Source organism: Microcaecilia unicolor, chromosome 3 (assembly GCF_901765095.1).
Source record: "Microcaecilia unicolor chromosome 3, aMicUni1.1, whole genome shotgun sequence".
NCBI classification, from domain to species: domain Eukaryota; kingdom Metazoa; phylum Chordata; class Amphibia; order Gymnophiona; family Siphonopidae; genus Microcaecilia; species Microcaecilia unicolor.
In genome coordinates, this window is record NC_044033.1 from 154,050,765 (window position 1) to 154,068,084 (window position 17,320).

Consider the following 17,320-nt stretch of genomic DNA (forward strand, 5'->3'; position numbering starts at 1 on the left):
TCAGATTTGTCAATTTTTGATCTGAAGAAGGGTTACCTTTGAAAGCTCATCACAAAATGTATTAAGCTAGTCCAATAAAAAATATATCTTATTTTCTTTGTTTTGTTTTATTTCTATTTATTGCCTTATGTTAGATTGAAATTGTTATTAATTGATAGAACTTGTAAACCACTTTAAAACAACACACAAAGCGGTATATAAAATGAATCTAAATCCATACCATATGTTCTTTCTGTTATGAACGTACTGCTGCAATTTCACAGAAAAGGGCTTACACTTTGTAATGAAAGGCACAGAATGCTACAACAAGGATTGCAAATACCATCATTTTGGAACCAACAGCTGTCCCTTGAGCTATGCAACTGCTTTCAGTCCACATTCTAATGACCTTGAAATAATTGAAGCCAGAACAAGCTCCCACTTAAAATTAATCCTTCAAACCTGATCTTCATTTTTAATGAAGACAATATCTGTCAACTGAATCAAGACACGATTGCTAATTTACCATACGAATGAAAGATTCCAGAACAGAATACCACAAAAAGTTCAAACACTAGGGGACGCTCAAAGAAGTTACATAAAAATACTTTTAAAACAAACAGGAGGAATTATTTTTTTTCACTTAACGAATAGTAAAGCTCTAGAACTTGTTGCCGGAGTATGTAGTAGAAGAGTAGCGTATCTGGGTTTTAAAAAGGTTTGGACAAGTTCCTGCAGGGAAAGTCCATGGTCTGCTATTGGGGCAGACATAGGGAAGCTACTGCTTGCCCTGAGATTTGTAGTATGGAATGTTGCCACTATTTGGGTTTCTTCCAGGTACATTGGCCACTGATGGAAACAGGATACTGAGCTAGATGGACCATTGGTCTGATCCAGCATGTCTTGACAGAAGAATGGCAAAGCACTCTTTAATGCCAAGCAACGTGCGTACTTTTATACTGGTCTCGATTTTATAAGAGGCCATTTATGTGCATATGTTACTAATACGTGCATTAATGACTAAAATAACCTTCAGTTAGGCACATACTTTGCACCTAAAAATACAGACACCACCTTAAAAATGAACTCTTCAATGCATGAATTAGCAAACACAGATAGTACATAAGTGCGACAACTGTTACCGATGACAGCTCACGTTAATTTGCGCATTAACTGCATGCCATGTTAGGGGATTGAAACTGGGTAGGTTATGGGCGGAGAATGGGTGTGGACTACACTTTGCAGTAACACAAAGTACTTAGGGTTTGCTGTCACAAGTGAGGAAGTAAGTGCATTCACGCTAACTGTGAAAAAAGTATTTATTTATTTGTTGCATTTGCACCCCACATTTTCCCACCTATTTGCAGGCTCAATGTGACTTACATAGTACCGTCAGAGGCGTTTGCCCAGTCGGTGGATAACAAATACAAAGTTGTATAGTGATCGTATGAGGTATAAGTGGAGGGTCGGAATGGATGAAGATTGCGTGATGTCCTGTTCGATCATAGTCATGCTGTGTTGGTAGGTGAAGAGGGTTACGTAGGGTCGTTGGGGTAGGCCTTTTTGAAGAGGTTGGTTTTTAAGTGATTTCCTGAAGTTCAAGCGGTTGTGGATTGTTTTCACAGCTTTTGGGAGCCCATTCCATAGTTGTGCGCTTAAGTATTACCCAGTAAAGAAGTTTTCTATGTGATAACTGCAAGGGACATGCTGGGTATATCCCCAACAATTACTGCACAGCCTTTGCATATACTACGGCCAATATTCAGCCTGAGGGAAGCGGGCCAGCTAGGTTTTGCGATCGGTGCTGAGCCCATTTCTGATGACCACCACTGAATATCCATTTTTTTCGGCCGGTTAAAACTTAACCAGCCAAGTTAATATTCAGCGCTGGCCGGTTAAGTTTATAGTGGCCAAAGATAGAACTGATATTTAGGCGGTCCTATTTGGCCATTAAACATAGCCAGCGATGCACTAAATATTTGCAGCTAGTGGGATATATCGCGTGATATAACCGGTTAGCCACTATCCCCCAGATTCCATATAGTGCATCTAGCGTTCTATGCTGAAATCCAAGCGTATCCTATATAATAATTTGCACCTCCAACGTTCCATGTCTGGCTGCCTGGGTTCGTAACATCTCCTGGCTGCCTGGGTTTGTAATATCTCCTGACGTCAGCCAGCCTCCAGCTTTCCATTCCCCCTCATTGTCCCGCCCTCACATCAACACGTAATGATGTCAGACTGCGGAACAGTGAGAGGGAAGGGAACACTGGAGGCGAGCTGATGTCAGGAGGGATGTTACAAATGGAACGGAAGCCAGCGCCAGCCATCCAGAGAACGTTCAGGTACAAATCGAGGGGAGGAGAGAATCATAGTAACATAGTAACATAGTAGATGACGGCAGAAAAAGACCTGCGCGGTCCATCCAGTCTGCCCAACAAGATAAACTCACATGTGCTACTTTTTGTGTATACCTTACCTTGATTTGTACCTGTCCTTTTCCGGGCACAGACCGTATAAGTCTGCCCAGCACTATCCCCGCCTCCAAACCACCAGTCCTGCCTCCCACCATCGGCTCTGGCACAGACCGTATAAATCTGCCCAGCACCATCTCCGTCTCCCGCCACCGGCTTTGCCACCCAATCTCGTCTAAGCTCCTTAGGATCCATTCCTTCTGAGCAGAATTCCTTTATATTTATCCCACGCATGTTTGAATTCCGTTACCGTTTTCGTTTCCACCACCTCCCGCGGGAGGGCATTCCAAGCATCCACCACTCTCTCCGTGAAAAAATACTTCCTGATATTTTTCTTGAGTCTGCCCCCCTTCAATCTCATTTCATGTCCTCTCGTTCTACTGCCTTCGCATCTCCGGAAAAGGTTCGTTTGCAGATTAATACCTTTCAAATATTTGAACGTCTGTATCATATCACCCCTGTTTCTCCTTTCCTCCAGAGTGTACATATTCAGGTCCGCAAGAATCGCGGGACATCGAAGGAAGGGAGGGAGGAAGGGAAGAGGAGGGCAGGGCAGAGGAGAATTATGGACACGGATGGGATGGGAGGACAGTAGAGGAGAGAATCATGGGACACGGATGGGAGGGCAGGGAAGAGGAGAATCGCTGTACATGGAGGGGAGGGGAGAGCAGGGGAGAGAGAAAATAAAAGCTTACATGACAGCCTTCCTAGGGCCCGTTTCACTGTTGAGGAAATGGGCATGGTTCCACTAGTTCTATAATAATGTGCATTGATAACAGCACTTAACAAGCAATAATAAACACTATCTGGCAATAATTAGAATTTACGTGCATAACTCGTTAAGCGTATTCTGTACAACGCTGTGTCTAAATTCTGATGCGCACAGGCAAAAAGGGGCATCATTATGCATACTCTTACAGAATATGGCCCTCTGCGCCTAAATCTACGCACCGGGATTTAAGTCCCGTTTTCATTGGTTTAAATAGGAGGCGCATAGTTTAGGCACTAGGATATCAACTATGCATATTCTATCTACCACGCCTAAATCTAGGCGCCTCATAGAATATGATTATTTATTTATGTATTGCATTTGTATTCCCACATTTTCCCACCGTATGGCAGGTTCAATGTGGCTTACATATTGATAAAAAGGCGGTTACAAAATTTAGATTTGTACGTAATACAGAAGTACAATAAACGCTTAGGTTGATATATTAGCATTAGATTAGGCGGAAATGTTTTCCGCTTGGAATTTTTAGGCGCCATATATAGAATCTGGCCCTATGCGTTAAGGGCTAATTTTCAGTGGAGATAAATGGCTGCATCACGCTGAATATTAGCACTTAGCCGGTTAAGTGCTATTTAACCCGCCAGGAGCTGTTCCTGGCGGGTTAAATAGCGCTGAATATCAGCCAGACTGTGTTTTAGATTTTGCTAAGTACGCTAAGTGCAAAGCTTTACAGCACTTTAGCAAAATAGGCCCCTATTTTCTTGATCATTAGCCCATCTCATTCTTCAATTATATTTCTATTACGTAAATTTTAATTGTAATCTGTCCCAAACAAACTGTGTTTGGATTCGCAGCATAAAAGAGCCAAATTAAGTTGTCCATTTTGTTGTTGTTGTTTTTTTTTTATTAAAAAAACTAAGGCATGCTCTAGTTGCTAATGGACTAGGAATAAATCATTGTTAGGATCCAGTACCTGTTCTGCATGTGAGTACATCTAGTCTGCCCAACAAGGTGGCCAGAACCGCATCTGTCACTCTGTACAGGTTACACTCTTTTAGGATTAAACATTTGTATCATACCATGTCAGTCACATATAGGCAATTATATATGATGCAATCTTGGAATCAGGGCTGGAATCACAGCTGCCCTGGACCCCACAGCTCCAGAGGGCCCCTGATGGGCCAGCATATCTTTCCCTTCTTTCCACCCCCCTCTAGCATCTCCCTTGCCTTCCTGGTCTAATTTTAAAATGCATTTTGCTTTGCAGGGGTCACCGGCGTGGCAGCAATTCCGACATGCTGCCTGCGACCTCCTCAGCACTTTCCCTTTGCCGTGGTCTGCCCCACCACTGATGCAGCTTCCTGTTTCCGCCTGGGCGGACCATGCCAAAGGGAAAGCACTGAGAAGTCGCAGCATGTCAGAATCGCACGCCAGCGACCCCCTTCGAAGCAAAATGCATTTTAAAGTTAGATCGGGAAAGCAAGAGAGATGCCGGATGGGGGTGGAGCGAAGAGAAAGACATGCTTGCCCATGGGGGGCCTCCTGGAGCAGCTGTTTTGAAGTAGACTGGGAAGGAGGGGGAAATGGAGGACCAAAAGTGGGGTGGGTGGAGGTGAAGGGGAAGAAATGACGGGCTCGGAAACAGAGGAGAGGGAAAGAGATGATGGACAATGGGGTGGAGGGAGGGAAGAGAAAGGGAAAGATGTTGGATGGGGGGGCAGAGATACTGGATTGGAGGGCAGTTGAGAAAGGGAGAGGTGGCGTGGCATAATTGAACGGGGCGCCCAAGTTTTCTTGAGGACGTCCTCACAGGACATCCCGGCGAAGGGGCGGGGAAACCCGTATTATCAAACCAAGATGGGCGGGTATCTTTTGTTTCGATAATACGGTCCGGGATGCCCAAATCTCAACATTTAGGTCGACCTTAGAGATGGTCGTCCTTAGAGATGGTCGTCCCCAGTTTTCTGCGATAATGGAAACCGAGGACGCTCATCTCAGAAACTACCAAATCCAAGCCATTTGTTCATGGGAGGAGCCAGCATTCGTAGTGCACTGGTCCCCCTCACATGCCAGGACACCAACCGGGTACCCTAGGGGGCACTGCAGTGGACTTCAGAAATTGCTCCCAGGTACATAGCTCCCTTACCTTGGGTGCTAAGCCCCTCAAAAAAAAAAAAAAAACTTACTACCCACAACTGTACAACACTACCATAGCCCTAAGGGGTGAAGGGGGCACCTACATGTGGGTACAATGGGTTTCTGGTGGGTTTTGAAGGGCTCACATTTACCACCACAAGTGTAACATGTAGGGGGGGATGGGTCTGGGTCCGCCTGCCTGAAGTGCACTGCACCCACTAAAACTGCTCCAGGGATCTACATACTGCTGTCAGGGAGCTGGGTATGACATTTGAGGCTAGCAAAAAATATTTTTAAAGGTTTTTTTTTAGGGTGGGAGGGGGTTAGTGACCACTGGGGGAGTAAGGGGAGGTCATCCCCGATTCCCTCCAGTGGTCATCTGGACAGTTCGGGCACTTTTTTGAAGCTTGGTCGCAAGAAAAAATGGACCAAGTAAAGTTGGCCAAGTGCTTGTCAGGGACGCCCTTCTTTTTTCCATTATCGGCTGAGGATGCCCATGTGTTAAGCACGCCCCAGTCCCGCCTTCACTATGCTTCCGACACACCCCCGCAAACTTTGGTCATCCCTGCGATGGAAAGCAGTTGAGGGCGCCCAAAATCGGCTTTCGATTATGCTGATTTGGGCGACCCAATTAGATTGTAAGCTCTGTCGAGCAGGAACTGTCTCTTCATGCTCAAGTGTACAGCGCTGCGTACGTCTAGTAGCGCTATAGAAATGATAAGTAGTAGTAATAGTAAGGACGCCCATCTCCCGATTTGTGTCGAAAGATGGGCGCCCTTCTCTTTCGAAAATAAGCCTGATGGTAGATCTGGGGGTGGTGCAGGAGGGAGAGAGAAATACTGGATAGGAGGGCAGTTGGGAAGAGAGATGGTGGACCTGGGGGTGGTGGAGAGAGAGGGAGAGATGATGGATGAGAGGGCAGCCTGGAAGAAAGTGAAAGAAGATGGTGCTGGGAATGGTTGTGCAGTTTTGTTTTGTTTTTCGAAAGTGGCCTAAAAAGATAAATGCACAAAGCACAAAACCTTGTTCAAAACGGTATTTTCGAAAAAAAAGATAGACACTTTTTTTTCCAAAAATGGGTACATTTCCTATTTAGATTTGGTACGTTTAGAGGCATATTTTCAAAGCACTTTGGGAGGCTAAGTTCCATATGTTTCTATGGAACTTTGGGAGGCTAAGTGCTTTGAAAATAAGCCTCTTAGTGTAAATGTCCAAAGTCTGACTTAGACACACTATCGAAAATGCCCCTCCACGTAACTTTGTAAGTAAGTCTAAGTGCTTTGAAAATGCACTTCTATATCTACTTATGACCATAGGATTACATATTACCCATTTCCGATCTCAGTGAGCTAACACTATAGCACTGTTTCTTGCCCTTACTTTCCTTTCAGCGATAATTGGTTGAAGATACTCAAATATAAGCCAGCATTCTTTATTCCTTATATGCTATAACCACTGGATGAACAAAACTGAAATTAAATATTCACAAGGTCTTACCTTGGCAATAGGAGGCATTGACTCGCTTGTATCCTTGAGGGCATTCTGACCCTTGGCCATACCCAGGATAATCTGAAAAGAGTAAATCACTTGTTATCTACTAAAGTTGATAAAGTATAAAGATTTTTTTTTTTAACTCGAGAAATCAGTAGGGCCAAACACTAGTGAAAAAAACTGACTGGGACTAAAAGTAAAATGACACAATTGTGATGCTATCTCTGCTTTTTTTTTTATGGAGGTAAGCATGTATTCTTACAGGAAAGTAAAAAACTTGATCTGTAAATTTACTGTAAATACTTTTAATTTGATAAATATATGTAGTGACACCCAGCACCAGACATGCAAAAGCATTTTCACTGATTTCTTTAAGGAATGAACAAGAGTAGTGAAGCAACTTTTGTGGAAATTCAGAGATGTCTCCCTCTCCCACATGCAGAGCAGTCCCTTCAGATAAATGAAGAAGTCAAAAGAATGTTGCAAGAAAAAAAAGCTAGAATTTTACATTAATGCAATTCACACTAGGGGCCTCATGTACTAAAGGGCCCTTTTACTAAGGCACGGTAGGCCTAATGCGGGCCTACACATGATAAAAGGCCACTACCACAGGACACGCTGAGACTTCCTGCAGTAGTTTCCCGCTCATGGGCATTAATCCTCCACTGGAAAATAATTTTTATTTTCCAGTGCGAGAGATGTGCCCATGGACGGCACAGGGAGCCCTTACTGCCTACTAAATAAGTGGCGGTAAGGGCTCCCATGGTAAAGGCAACTTGCTAATGGAGAAATTAGCGTGTGGCCATTACAAAAAACAATATGGCAAGGCAGCCATTTTACTGCTGCGCTAAAAGTGGCCGCAGTGTGCAGAAAACCCACACACTGACACCAGCGCCAGCCACTTTTTAGTACAGCTTGGTAAAAGAACCCCTAAGTGCACTTAGTATGAAACATAGGGCCCTGTTTACTAAGCCACGCTAGAGGCACATTAGCATTTTTAGTGCTTGCTAAGCAAACGCGAACTAACCGTGTACATGCCCATAATATTCTTATGGGTATCTATATGGTTAGTACGTGCTAAAAACGCTAGCGCACCTTAGTAAACAGGGCCCATTGTGTAGAATACCTGCAACATGCAAAAACTCAAATTTCAGACATTTTGTACTATTTTATCAAAGAAACTGCACTTTTGTAAAGTCACTTTGAAGAAAAGCATTTTAAAATTTGTGTATACACACACACAGTGGTGTGCTGGAGGGGGCTCTCACAGGCTCACGAGAGCCGTTTGTTAAGTTTTTAAGAATTTTGGGAGCCAGTTGTTAAAGTAGGCCTCCCCATGGCTACTTTAACAACTGACTCCCAAAATGTGGGCTTGGGCCCCCTCCTGAATTCTCTTTTACTTTGCTGGCAGTGATGCTGGCCCCACCAGCCAAGTAAATAGACAGCTGCTGCTCCCTGCTCCTTGTTCTGACTCTGAGCATCAGGCTGGGACTTTTCATGCAAGCGCAAGAAGGTTCCATCATGCTGCTCAGAGCCAGAAACAAGCAGCAGAGAATGGTGGCAGTCCATTTATTGGCTGGTGGGGCTCGGCAAAGGTATGCCTAGCGTGCCCGCACAAGGGAGGTAAGAGAGAGGCATGTATTCCCCCTCCCCCCCAAATTTCAGGGCCGGCTATGCCCGGAGAGAGAGCCCGTTGTTAAAAATTTACCAGCACACCCCTGCACACACACCTATCTATATATTTACATTAATTATGTAGATATATAGATATAGATACACAAACCCCTCACAGTAACATTCGTTCAACCTCTGAAAAATGTTCAACTTCTACTCAGCTTTTTTGCAGCTATATTTTGACTTAAACATTTTGAGATGTTCTTTCCAACTCTTTCAGTGAACACCATAAATCACATCTCTACTTTTATGTTTGTGATACTGTTAAAGAGCTTAAGGAAGACTCTCTGGATGTTTTGTTGTGTGTTATTTATTTTTTGCTAAAGCTTGTTTGACGAGATAATTTGTATTTATCATTAGACACCAAAGCTGAAAGCTTGCAGCATCTTGTGTCATTCAACACTACTAATTTGAGACCCATAAAAAATGTTAGCACTGAAACTGCAATGTACTAGGGGATCCAAGATATCCTTGTCCGAGTGGAAACAGGAACATTCTGCATCTGTTTTTCTGTTTCTTTTTAACTTTGTTCAATTTAAATTGGGAAGAGGAAAAGGGGAAACTGCCTTGGACTTTACTCCTCTTCCCCTTCAGCTGCTACTACTACTACTTATCATTTCTACAGCGCTACAAGGCATACGCAGCACTGTACACCATACACAAAAAGACAGTCCCTGTTCAAAGACCTTACAATCTAAATAAGACAGGTAAACAGAACAACTAAGAGGTAAGGGAATTAAAGAGGTGGGGTACAGGGCAAGTGAGTAGTGGTTAGGAATCAAAAGCAGTGTCAAAGAGGTGGGCTTTTAGCCTGGACTTGAAAATGGCCAAAGATGTGGCTAGACGTACAGGCTCGGGAAGTCTATTCCAGACGTTAGGTGCAGCGAGATAAAAGTAACGGAGTCTGGAATTAGCAGTAGAGGAGAAGGGGACAGACAAGAGAGATTTATCTATAGAGCGGAGGGAGAGACAAGAGTGGAGAGGTACTGGGGAGCTGCTGTGGATTAATTGCTTTCTTACAGGACTCACTGCTTTTAGGGGTCTTTTTACTAAGCTACGGGGGGAAAAAAAGGGCCCTGTGGTACCAGCGGGGGTCATTTTTCCCACGCACCAGGGCACTTTTTACCATAGCCAATAAAATGTCCCCCCCCCCAAAATGGCCATGTGGTAAGATAACTCTTACTGCATGGCCATGCAGCGGGGAGCACTTACCATCACCACTGAGGTGGCGGTAAGGGTTCCTGCAGTAACCGGGCAGTAACCGGGCAGTGTGCAGTGATGCTCGATTACCGCCGGTTTAGCACCATACTAGGGAAAATAATTTCCCGGAGTGTCAGAAATGGTGCATTCTCCAGCCAGAACTACTGCCGGCAGCCGCATTAGGCCAGATGTAGTTCCATTTTAGCATGTGAAAAGCCCACGTTGGACTTACTGCCGCTTTGTAAAAGACCCCCTTAGTGACTTACAGACATCCACCCAGACTGACTAAGGGCCCTAATGTGAGTAAAGCAAGTTCCCACAAACTATCTTTCTCTTTTTATCTAGGCACAGGAAAAAAAAAAGATTTTAAATGCTCCCAGGATTCAACCTAATTCATGATTAATGTGGGATTATAAATGTCATAAATAAGTAAAATACACAAATAGATAGATAGAAACTCTGAATGTTGAGCACCTGATTCTCATAAAATGATGTCTGTTTTAGTGGCCTTTTACCAGGAGAAAACAAATCTCTGCACGAATATAATGCATGTTAGGATATCCCTATAACCAGCCCCTCCAAATGACACACTGATTATAATTTATAAAGCAAATTACTATTCTACCTATGAAAAGTTATTCCATTATTATACTTCCTCTGTGTACATCCGTTTGCTGCACAAGACAGAATGTCTGAAAATATAAATGGGATCAAATAAAAATAATACCAACAAGAACGAGAATGTGGATGAAGTAGCTTATAGGTAGGTTTGCTTTGTTTTGAGGAATTGATATGACAGAGAATATGGGGAATTGATATAACACCTGTGCAAGAGAACGGAAAGAGAGAATAACCTCTGTGGCTTCAGCTTTTTCACATCTTGTGCCTGTTCTCAATCAAACCTCCTTAAGAAGGGAGCCTCGGACAGTGCTGAAGACAAGTGCTTCATCCCACTCACAGGAAGTTGAAAAGGCGGGATGAAGTAGCAAACGGACCAGGGCAGCTGGAAGCAGCTGTCGTCAGCACTGCCCGCATCATGGTTCACTGCTGGAAACAGGGAGGGAGAGATGTAGCCGTCTGGACTTGAAGGAAGGGAGAGAGAGCTAAGCGGCCTGACGTGGAGACAGGGAGCAGGGAGGCTGAGGAAGCAAAAAAACCACCTGGTTCGCCACTATTGTTGGGGGGGGGGGGGTCTGAGACAGAAATGGGGGGGGGGCTGGGCACCCGAGGCCCCCTGTAGCTATGCCACTGATTTATAGAGTTCTCCTGCATGTGTGAACATACATGAATTTTATAAAATACATGCATAGATCGCAGCTCTGACTCCTCGGTGCCCAAACTACACTTTCAGGAACTTCTCCTCACAGATATTATAAAACTAGGCACACAACTTTTGAGCGCATACTGTTATAGAAGGTCATTTCTGCATATAAAGCAGGCTTTACATACAGAAAAAGCTTTATAAAATTACCTCCATTCCCCCGGATTCTATATAGCGTGCCTAAAGATCTGCACTGAAATCCAGGCAGATTCTATAACAACATGTGTAACTTAATTGGATCAACAAGTTGATAACAGCACTTAACAAGCAATAATGAGCACTAATTGGCAATAATTAGAATTTACACGCATAACTCGCTAAGCATATTTTGTAATGCACTGCGCCTAACTTCTAACTTGCGCAGACAAAAAGGGGTGTGGTTATAGGTGGGGAAATGGGTGTTTCATTTGCGTTCCGAAATTTACGCATGTAGTTATAGAATATGGCCCTCTGCACCTAAATCTACGTGCCAGGATTTACACATTTTGTTTGTGTAAATGGATGTGCGCAGTTTTAGGCACTGGGATTTCAACTAAGCATATTCTATATACCATGCCTAAATCTAGGCACCACTTATAAAATACACTTAGGTGGAAATGTTTTCCGCATTGACTTTTTTAGGCGCCATACATAGAATCCCCCCATTATGTGTTCTTTATTTCTTATTGTTTTGAATCATTTTATTGATTCACTTTTCTTCAGTTATTTGTTCAACTATATTATGAAATGTTCAGAAAAAAAGGCATGTTATTAAAAAAACGTTCTGATCCTCACTCAACAAGAATTTTTACCCATAGACATACATGGATGACCTTTGATGAATCAAGCTTTGTATATGTAAGTGAAACAGTCTCAATGAAGTTTCTGCAAAGACAGAAGGAGCATGCTTTTCTTTAACCCAACCCTAGAAAAAATGTAAATCTTATCCAGCAAAGTACAAAGAAGCCATTCTTGCCATCTCTGGCCCTGAGAAACTATATGACTAGCCTACTTGGGCAAAGGAAGCCTGTTTATTCTGACCCACATCCAAGGAAGTATCCTTTCTTTTTTAATACCACCTTCCTGTGGTACAATTTTGTGGTACTTGGATTATTTAACAAAAATAAATCTGGCCTAACAAAGTTCCAGCTGAATATCAGTTCAGCTTTCAAATTCTGCACTGTCTGCTTGTCTGGAGATGTACTTTTTCAACAGATGACAGTTAACCTGGCATGCAAACACAACAGTCATAAAACAAAGCTAAGGATGGTTTGCATGAATCTAAGGTTTTGTGGGTGAGTGAGGAGGGGACAAGTGGAGAAGGGAATGAAGAAGTATAGATATTTTTCTAAAACTCTTGTTACTATTCTAAACAAGGGTTTCTTCTACTAGTCAGAATACTAAACACGGTTATCGTACAATACTACTGCAAAAACATGACTTGAAAAATCAGTAGGGTCTTCTTGACACCTGAGAGGAAAATGACACAGATGTGATGTTCACTGTCTCCGCCTACTCTTTCCATGACAGTAATAGGGTAATTTTACAAACCTTTTCCCTTCATAAAAGGCCTCTTATAAAATTAAGTCATTCCTGAAAGTATGTGTAACCCTGGATTCACCACACACACAGTCCGGGCACCAGCTAGCTCATTGCAGGCCATCGCCCGAGACCAGGGCCACTAAGAAATACAAACCAAGAACCTCCCTTGGTTACACAGACTGAGCTGGGCACAGGCTGGAGCCAGATAAAAATCTGGAAGGCAGTAGGGCTTTGAGCTGGAGCTTTATTTCTCTTTACTCTATTAGTACAGGAATAAATAAGTTTCACTCTCATTCAAAGAAAAGACTCCAGTCCAGAGTTTATGTAAACAAACCAAACTTTACTGAAGATCCTGCAACAGGCAGTTCAAATCCTCTTGGTAACAAACATTCAATTTGTAATCCAGTTTAATATCAGATGCAAAACTATAAATCCAGAACAAATTTAGGGATATTGTGTATCTTCTCAAAAGCATATTTACAGCTCCTCCTGTCCATTATCCATTCCTTCCTGCTGTATAATCCAAAGCTGTGCTAGCATTGGTTGTCACAAGTAAACTCCTGCAGGATCAGATCTCCGTCTGTCCTTCCTTCCAGAGGTGCACTTCCAAGAGCTGCACCCTTTGGCATTGAACAAGCTCCTCCTTGTTTCTGCTCTTGGGCGGAGTTCTCTTTTACCTGCCCAGAGCACTCCACTGCCTTTGGCTGACAATAACTCCCCCTTAAGATGAGCCTTAGGTTATTTTGGCCAGAGCTTAACTATTTTTTGACTGAAAAAATATTTCCTACTATTTCTTTTAAAAGTATTTTCATACAATTTCACTGGTGTCCCTAGGTCTTTGTACTTTTTGAAGAGTGAAAAGTCGATTTAACTCCACATACTGCTCAGGATATTGTAGACCTCTATCACACCCCCTCTCAGCCATCTCTTTTCTGAGCTGAAGAGCCCTAACCTCTTTAGCCTTTCCTCATATGGGAGCAGTTTCATCCCCTCTATCATTTTGGTCACTCTTCTTTGAACCTTTTCTAATTCGGCTATAACTTTTTTGAGATTCAACGACCAGAGCTGAACGCAATACTCGAGGTGAGGTTGCACCACAGAGCAATACAGAGGCATTATATTATTTTTGGTCTTATTTTGCATCCCTCTCCTAATAATTCCTAGTATCCTGTTTGATTTTTTGGCTGCCAACACACACTGGGCAGAAGATTTTAGCATATTGTCTACCATGACACCTAGGTCTTTCTTTTTCTGGAGTGTTTATTCAACTGGACCACAGCATCAGATAACTATGCTTCAGATTATTCTTCCTAATGTGATCACTTTGCATTTGTCAACATTAAATTTCATATGCCAATTGAACACCAAATCTTTCAATTTCCTAAGGTCTTCCTGCAACTTTTCACAATCCACATGCATTTTGACAACTTTGAATAGTTTCATGTCATCTCCAAATTTAATCACCTCACTTGTCGTTCCGATTTCCAGAAGATTTATAAATATGTTAAATAGCACCGGTCCCAGTACAGATCCCTGCGGTACGCCACTATTCACCCTCTTTCATTGAGAAAAATGGCCATTTAATCCTACCCTCTGTTTTCTGTCGAATAACCATTCTTAATACACACCAGAACCTTGCCTCCTATCCCATGACTCTTTAATTTTCTCAGAAGTCTCTCATAAAGTACTCTGTCAAAAGCTTTCTGAAAATCTAGGTATACTACATCAACTGGCTCACCTTTATTGACATATTTATTCACACCTTCAAAGAAATGAAGCAAATTGGTGAGGCAACCCACCTCCCTTGGCTGAATCCATACTGATTCTATTCCATTAATTCATGTTTATCTTTGTATTCTGTAATTTTATTCTTTATAATAGTTTCCACTATTTTTGCATGGCACTTGTCAGGTTTACCGGTCTGTAATTTTCCGGATCACCTCTGGAACTCTTTTAAAGAATTGGTGTCACATTGGCCACCCTCCTGTCTTCAGGAACTACAGATGATTTTAACGACAAGTTACATATTATTAACAGCAGATCAGCAATTTCATGTTTGAGTTCTTTCAGTACCCTGGGATATATACCATCCGGTCTAGGTGATTTATCACTTTTTAACTTGTCAATTTGTCTCAGCACATCTTCCAAGTTCACAGAGATTTCTTTCAATTCCTCCACATCTTCACCCCTGAAAACCATTTCTGGAATAAGCAGATTTCTTATGTCTTGTTCCATAAACACCAAAGCAAAGAATTCATTCAATCTCTCCACTAAGGCTTTGTCCTCCCTGAGTGCTCTTTTTGCTCCTTCCTGATCTAACAGTCTCACAGATTCCCTCTCAGACTTCCTGCTTCTGATATAACTGAAAAAAGTGCTTCTAAAAGTTTTATCTGTGTGGCAAATTTTTCTTCATATTCTCTTTTAGCCTTCTTTATCAATGCTTTGCATCTGGCATGACAGTGCTTATAGTAACATAGAAAGTGATGGCAGATAAATACCTGAACAGTCCATACAGTCTGCCCAAGAGTCACATTCATTATCAATCTAAGATTAAATCAACAATAAACATGGTCTTTCTTTGGTGTTTCTGTGACACTGACTGTAGAATTACAACTGTTATCAGAGATTTTATCATTAATAAATAATAGCCTTTCATCTGCTCAGGTTCCAGCATCCTGGAAATCTGCCACAGCCAACCCATTCTGAAAAAGCCAGCTTTGAATCCCCAGATTCCAGCTCACTACCAACCTGTATCCAATTTGTACTTCCTCTCTAAAGTGTTAAAAAAGACAATCTATTGCCAATTTTCATCCTTCTTTGAAAAGTTTGTAGTTCTTCACCCTAGGCAGCAGTGGCGTACCAAGGGGGGGGGCAGTGGGGGCGGTCCGCCCCGGGTGCACGCCACTGGGGGGTGCCGTGGCGTGTGCCTGTGGGCTCCGACTTCGCTAACTTCACTCGTTCGCTGCAGCTCCCTCTGCCCCTGAACAGGTTACTTCCTGTTCCGGGGCAGAGGGAGCTGCAGCGAACGAACGAAGTTAGCGAAGTCAGAGCCCATAGGTGCACGCCGCGGCACCCCCTCCCAGCGGCGTGCACCCGGGGGGTTGTCATTTCGCAGGGGGGGGGGCGCTGCACCCGGGGGGGGGGGGGGGGTGCATCGGCGATCCGCCCCGGGTGCCATCCAGGCCAGGAACGCCACTGCTAGGCAGTCTGGTTTCAGAGCTCAACTCAGTACTGAGACCGTCCTAGCAGCACTTCTTAGTGAGATTTATACACATCTGGATAACCATAATATTGTTCTGTCCATTTCATTTGACTTATCCTCAGCTTTTGATCTGGTAAATCACTATCTCTTGCCCTCTCACCTTATATAGTTAGGGTTGACAGGTTTTGTTTTTGCTTGGTTTTCTCTCTCTCCCATCGTTCTTACCAGGTTGTTACCACCTGTTCCTCTGTCTCTCCTCGCCCCTTGACTTGTGGAGTTCTACAGGGATCAGTCCTGACTCCTCTTCTTTTTAATTTGTTTATTAGTCCTCTTGCTAGTCTCATTCAATTCTGTGGGATTTCCTTCCACTTCTATGCAGATGATATTCTTTATTTTTTTTCCTAACAACCCATATTCTCCATCCATCCTACCTCTCAAGACTATCCGGACCTAGTTCATAAATGGCTTCTAGAACATAGCCTAGGTTTAATAAAGATAAGAACGTAGCATTCTGGTTTACTGGAGGCTCTCCAACTCCAAGCTTCCCTTTGAATTTCTTTGGAACTCATCTCACCAATCAAGTCATTCCAATATGTAGGTGTTATTTTGGACTCATTTACCTTTCTCCTCACAAATACCCAAGCTTTGTAAAACTGGTTTCTTTATTCTTAGACAACTATGGTTAATTAGAAGATATTTTAATCACGTTTCTTTCACTTATTCTCTCTATTAATCTCTAGAATTGACTATTGCAATATAGTCTATCTTAGATACCCATGTTGTAACTTAAAACGCCTGTAAACACTGCAATCAAGTTACTGTGTTGCACAAAAAGATCTGACTATGTCTTTCCATTACTACAGGAACATCACTGGCTCCCCACTGAGCAAAGAATTATTCATAAGCTCTTAACACTCAACTTTAAAGTTTTTTCGGACAGGATTATTACAATATTTAGCTAATCTTACTATCCCATATTCACCAGTTCATACATAAGTACATAAATGTTGTCATACTGGGACAGACCGAAGGTCCATCAAGTTCAGTATCCTGTTTCCAACAGAAAATTGAAAGCTTACCCCCCCCCCCTTACAAAGCTGTGCATTAATGCCAACATAACCCATTCAAGTGAATGGACTGTGTCTGCATTTCTTGTAAAAGGGGGGGGGGGGAGGGAGGTAAGCTGTCAATTTTCTTTTAAATGATCTATAACAAACTAACCCCCTTGTTTACTAAGCTGCACGGCAATGGCGACACAGCCTATTCAAAGTGAAATGGGCTGTGTCGGCATTAGCGGACAACAGCCACTAGTGCGGCTTAGTAAACAGGGAGGTAATTGTCTAAGCTCCAGAAGAATACCATTCCATAACTTTGGACCCGCATGACTAAATATGCTGTCCTCAGTTCTCAAAAATCTGTAACCCATGGACTTTCTAATAGCCCCTAACTGAGCTGACCACAGTTCTCTAGATGGAATGTATGCCAGAAAATGTGGTAAAGGCGGTTAGCTTAGCGGAGTTTAAAAAAGGTTTGGACGGCTTCCTAAAGGAAAAGTCCATAGACCATTATTAAATGGACTTGTGGAAAATCCA

At 42.8% G+C, this 17,320-nt stretch overlaps 1 protein-coding gene across 4 annotated transcripts in view; it reads right to left on the minus strand.

Moving 5' to 3' along the window:
• Positions 1-17,320, minus strand: part of LTBP1 (latent transforming growth factor beta binding protein 1) — a 565,328-nt gene that overhangs the window by 203,478 nt on the left and 344,530 nt on the right. For all 4 annotated transcript variants that reach the window (XM_030196510.1, XM_030196508.1, XM_030196509.1 and 1 more), the window contains one exon: positions 6,817-6,888. In XM_030196510.1, the coding sequence (XP_030052370.1) occupies positions 6,817-6,888 (72 nt within the window). The remainder of the gene's footprint in view (positions 1-6,816; positions 6,889-17,320) is intronic.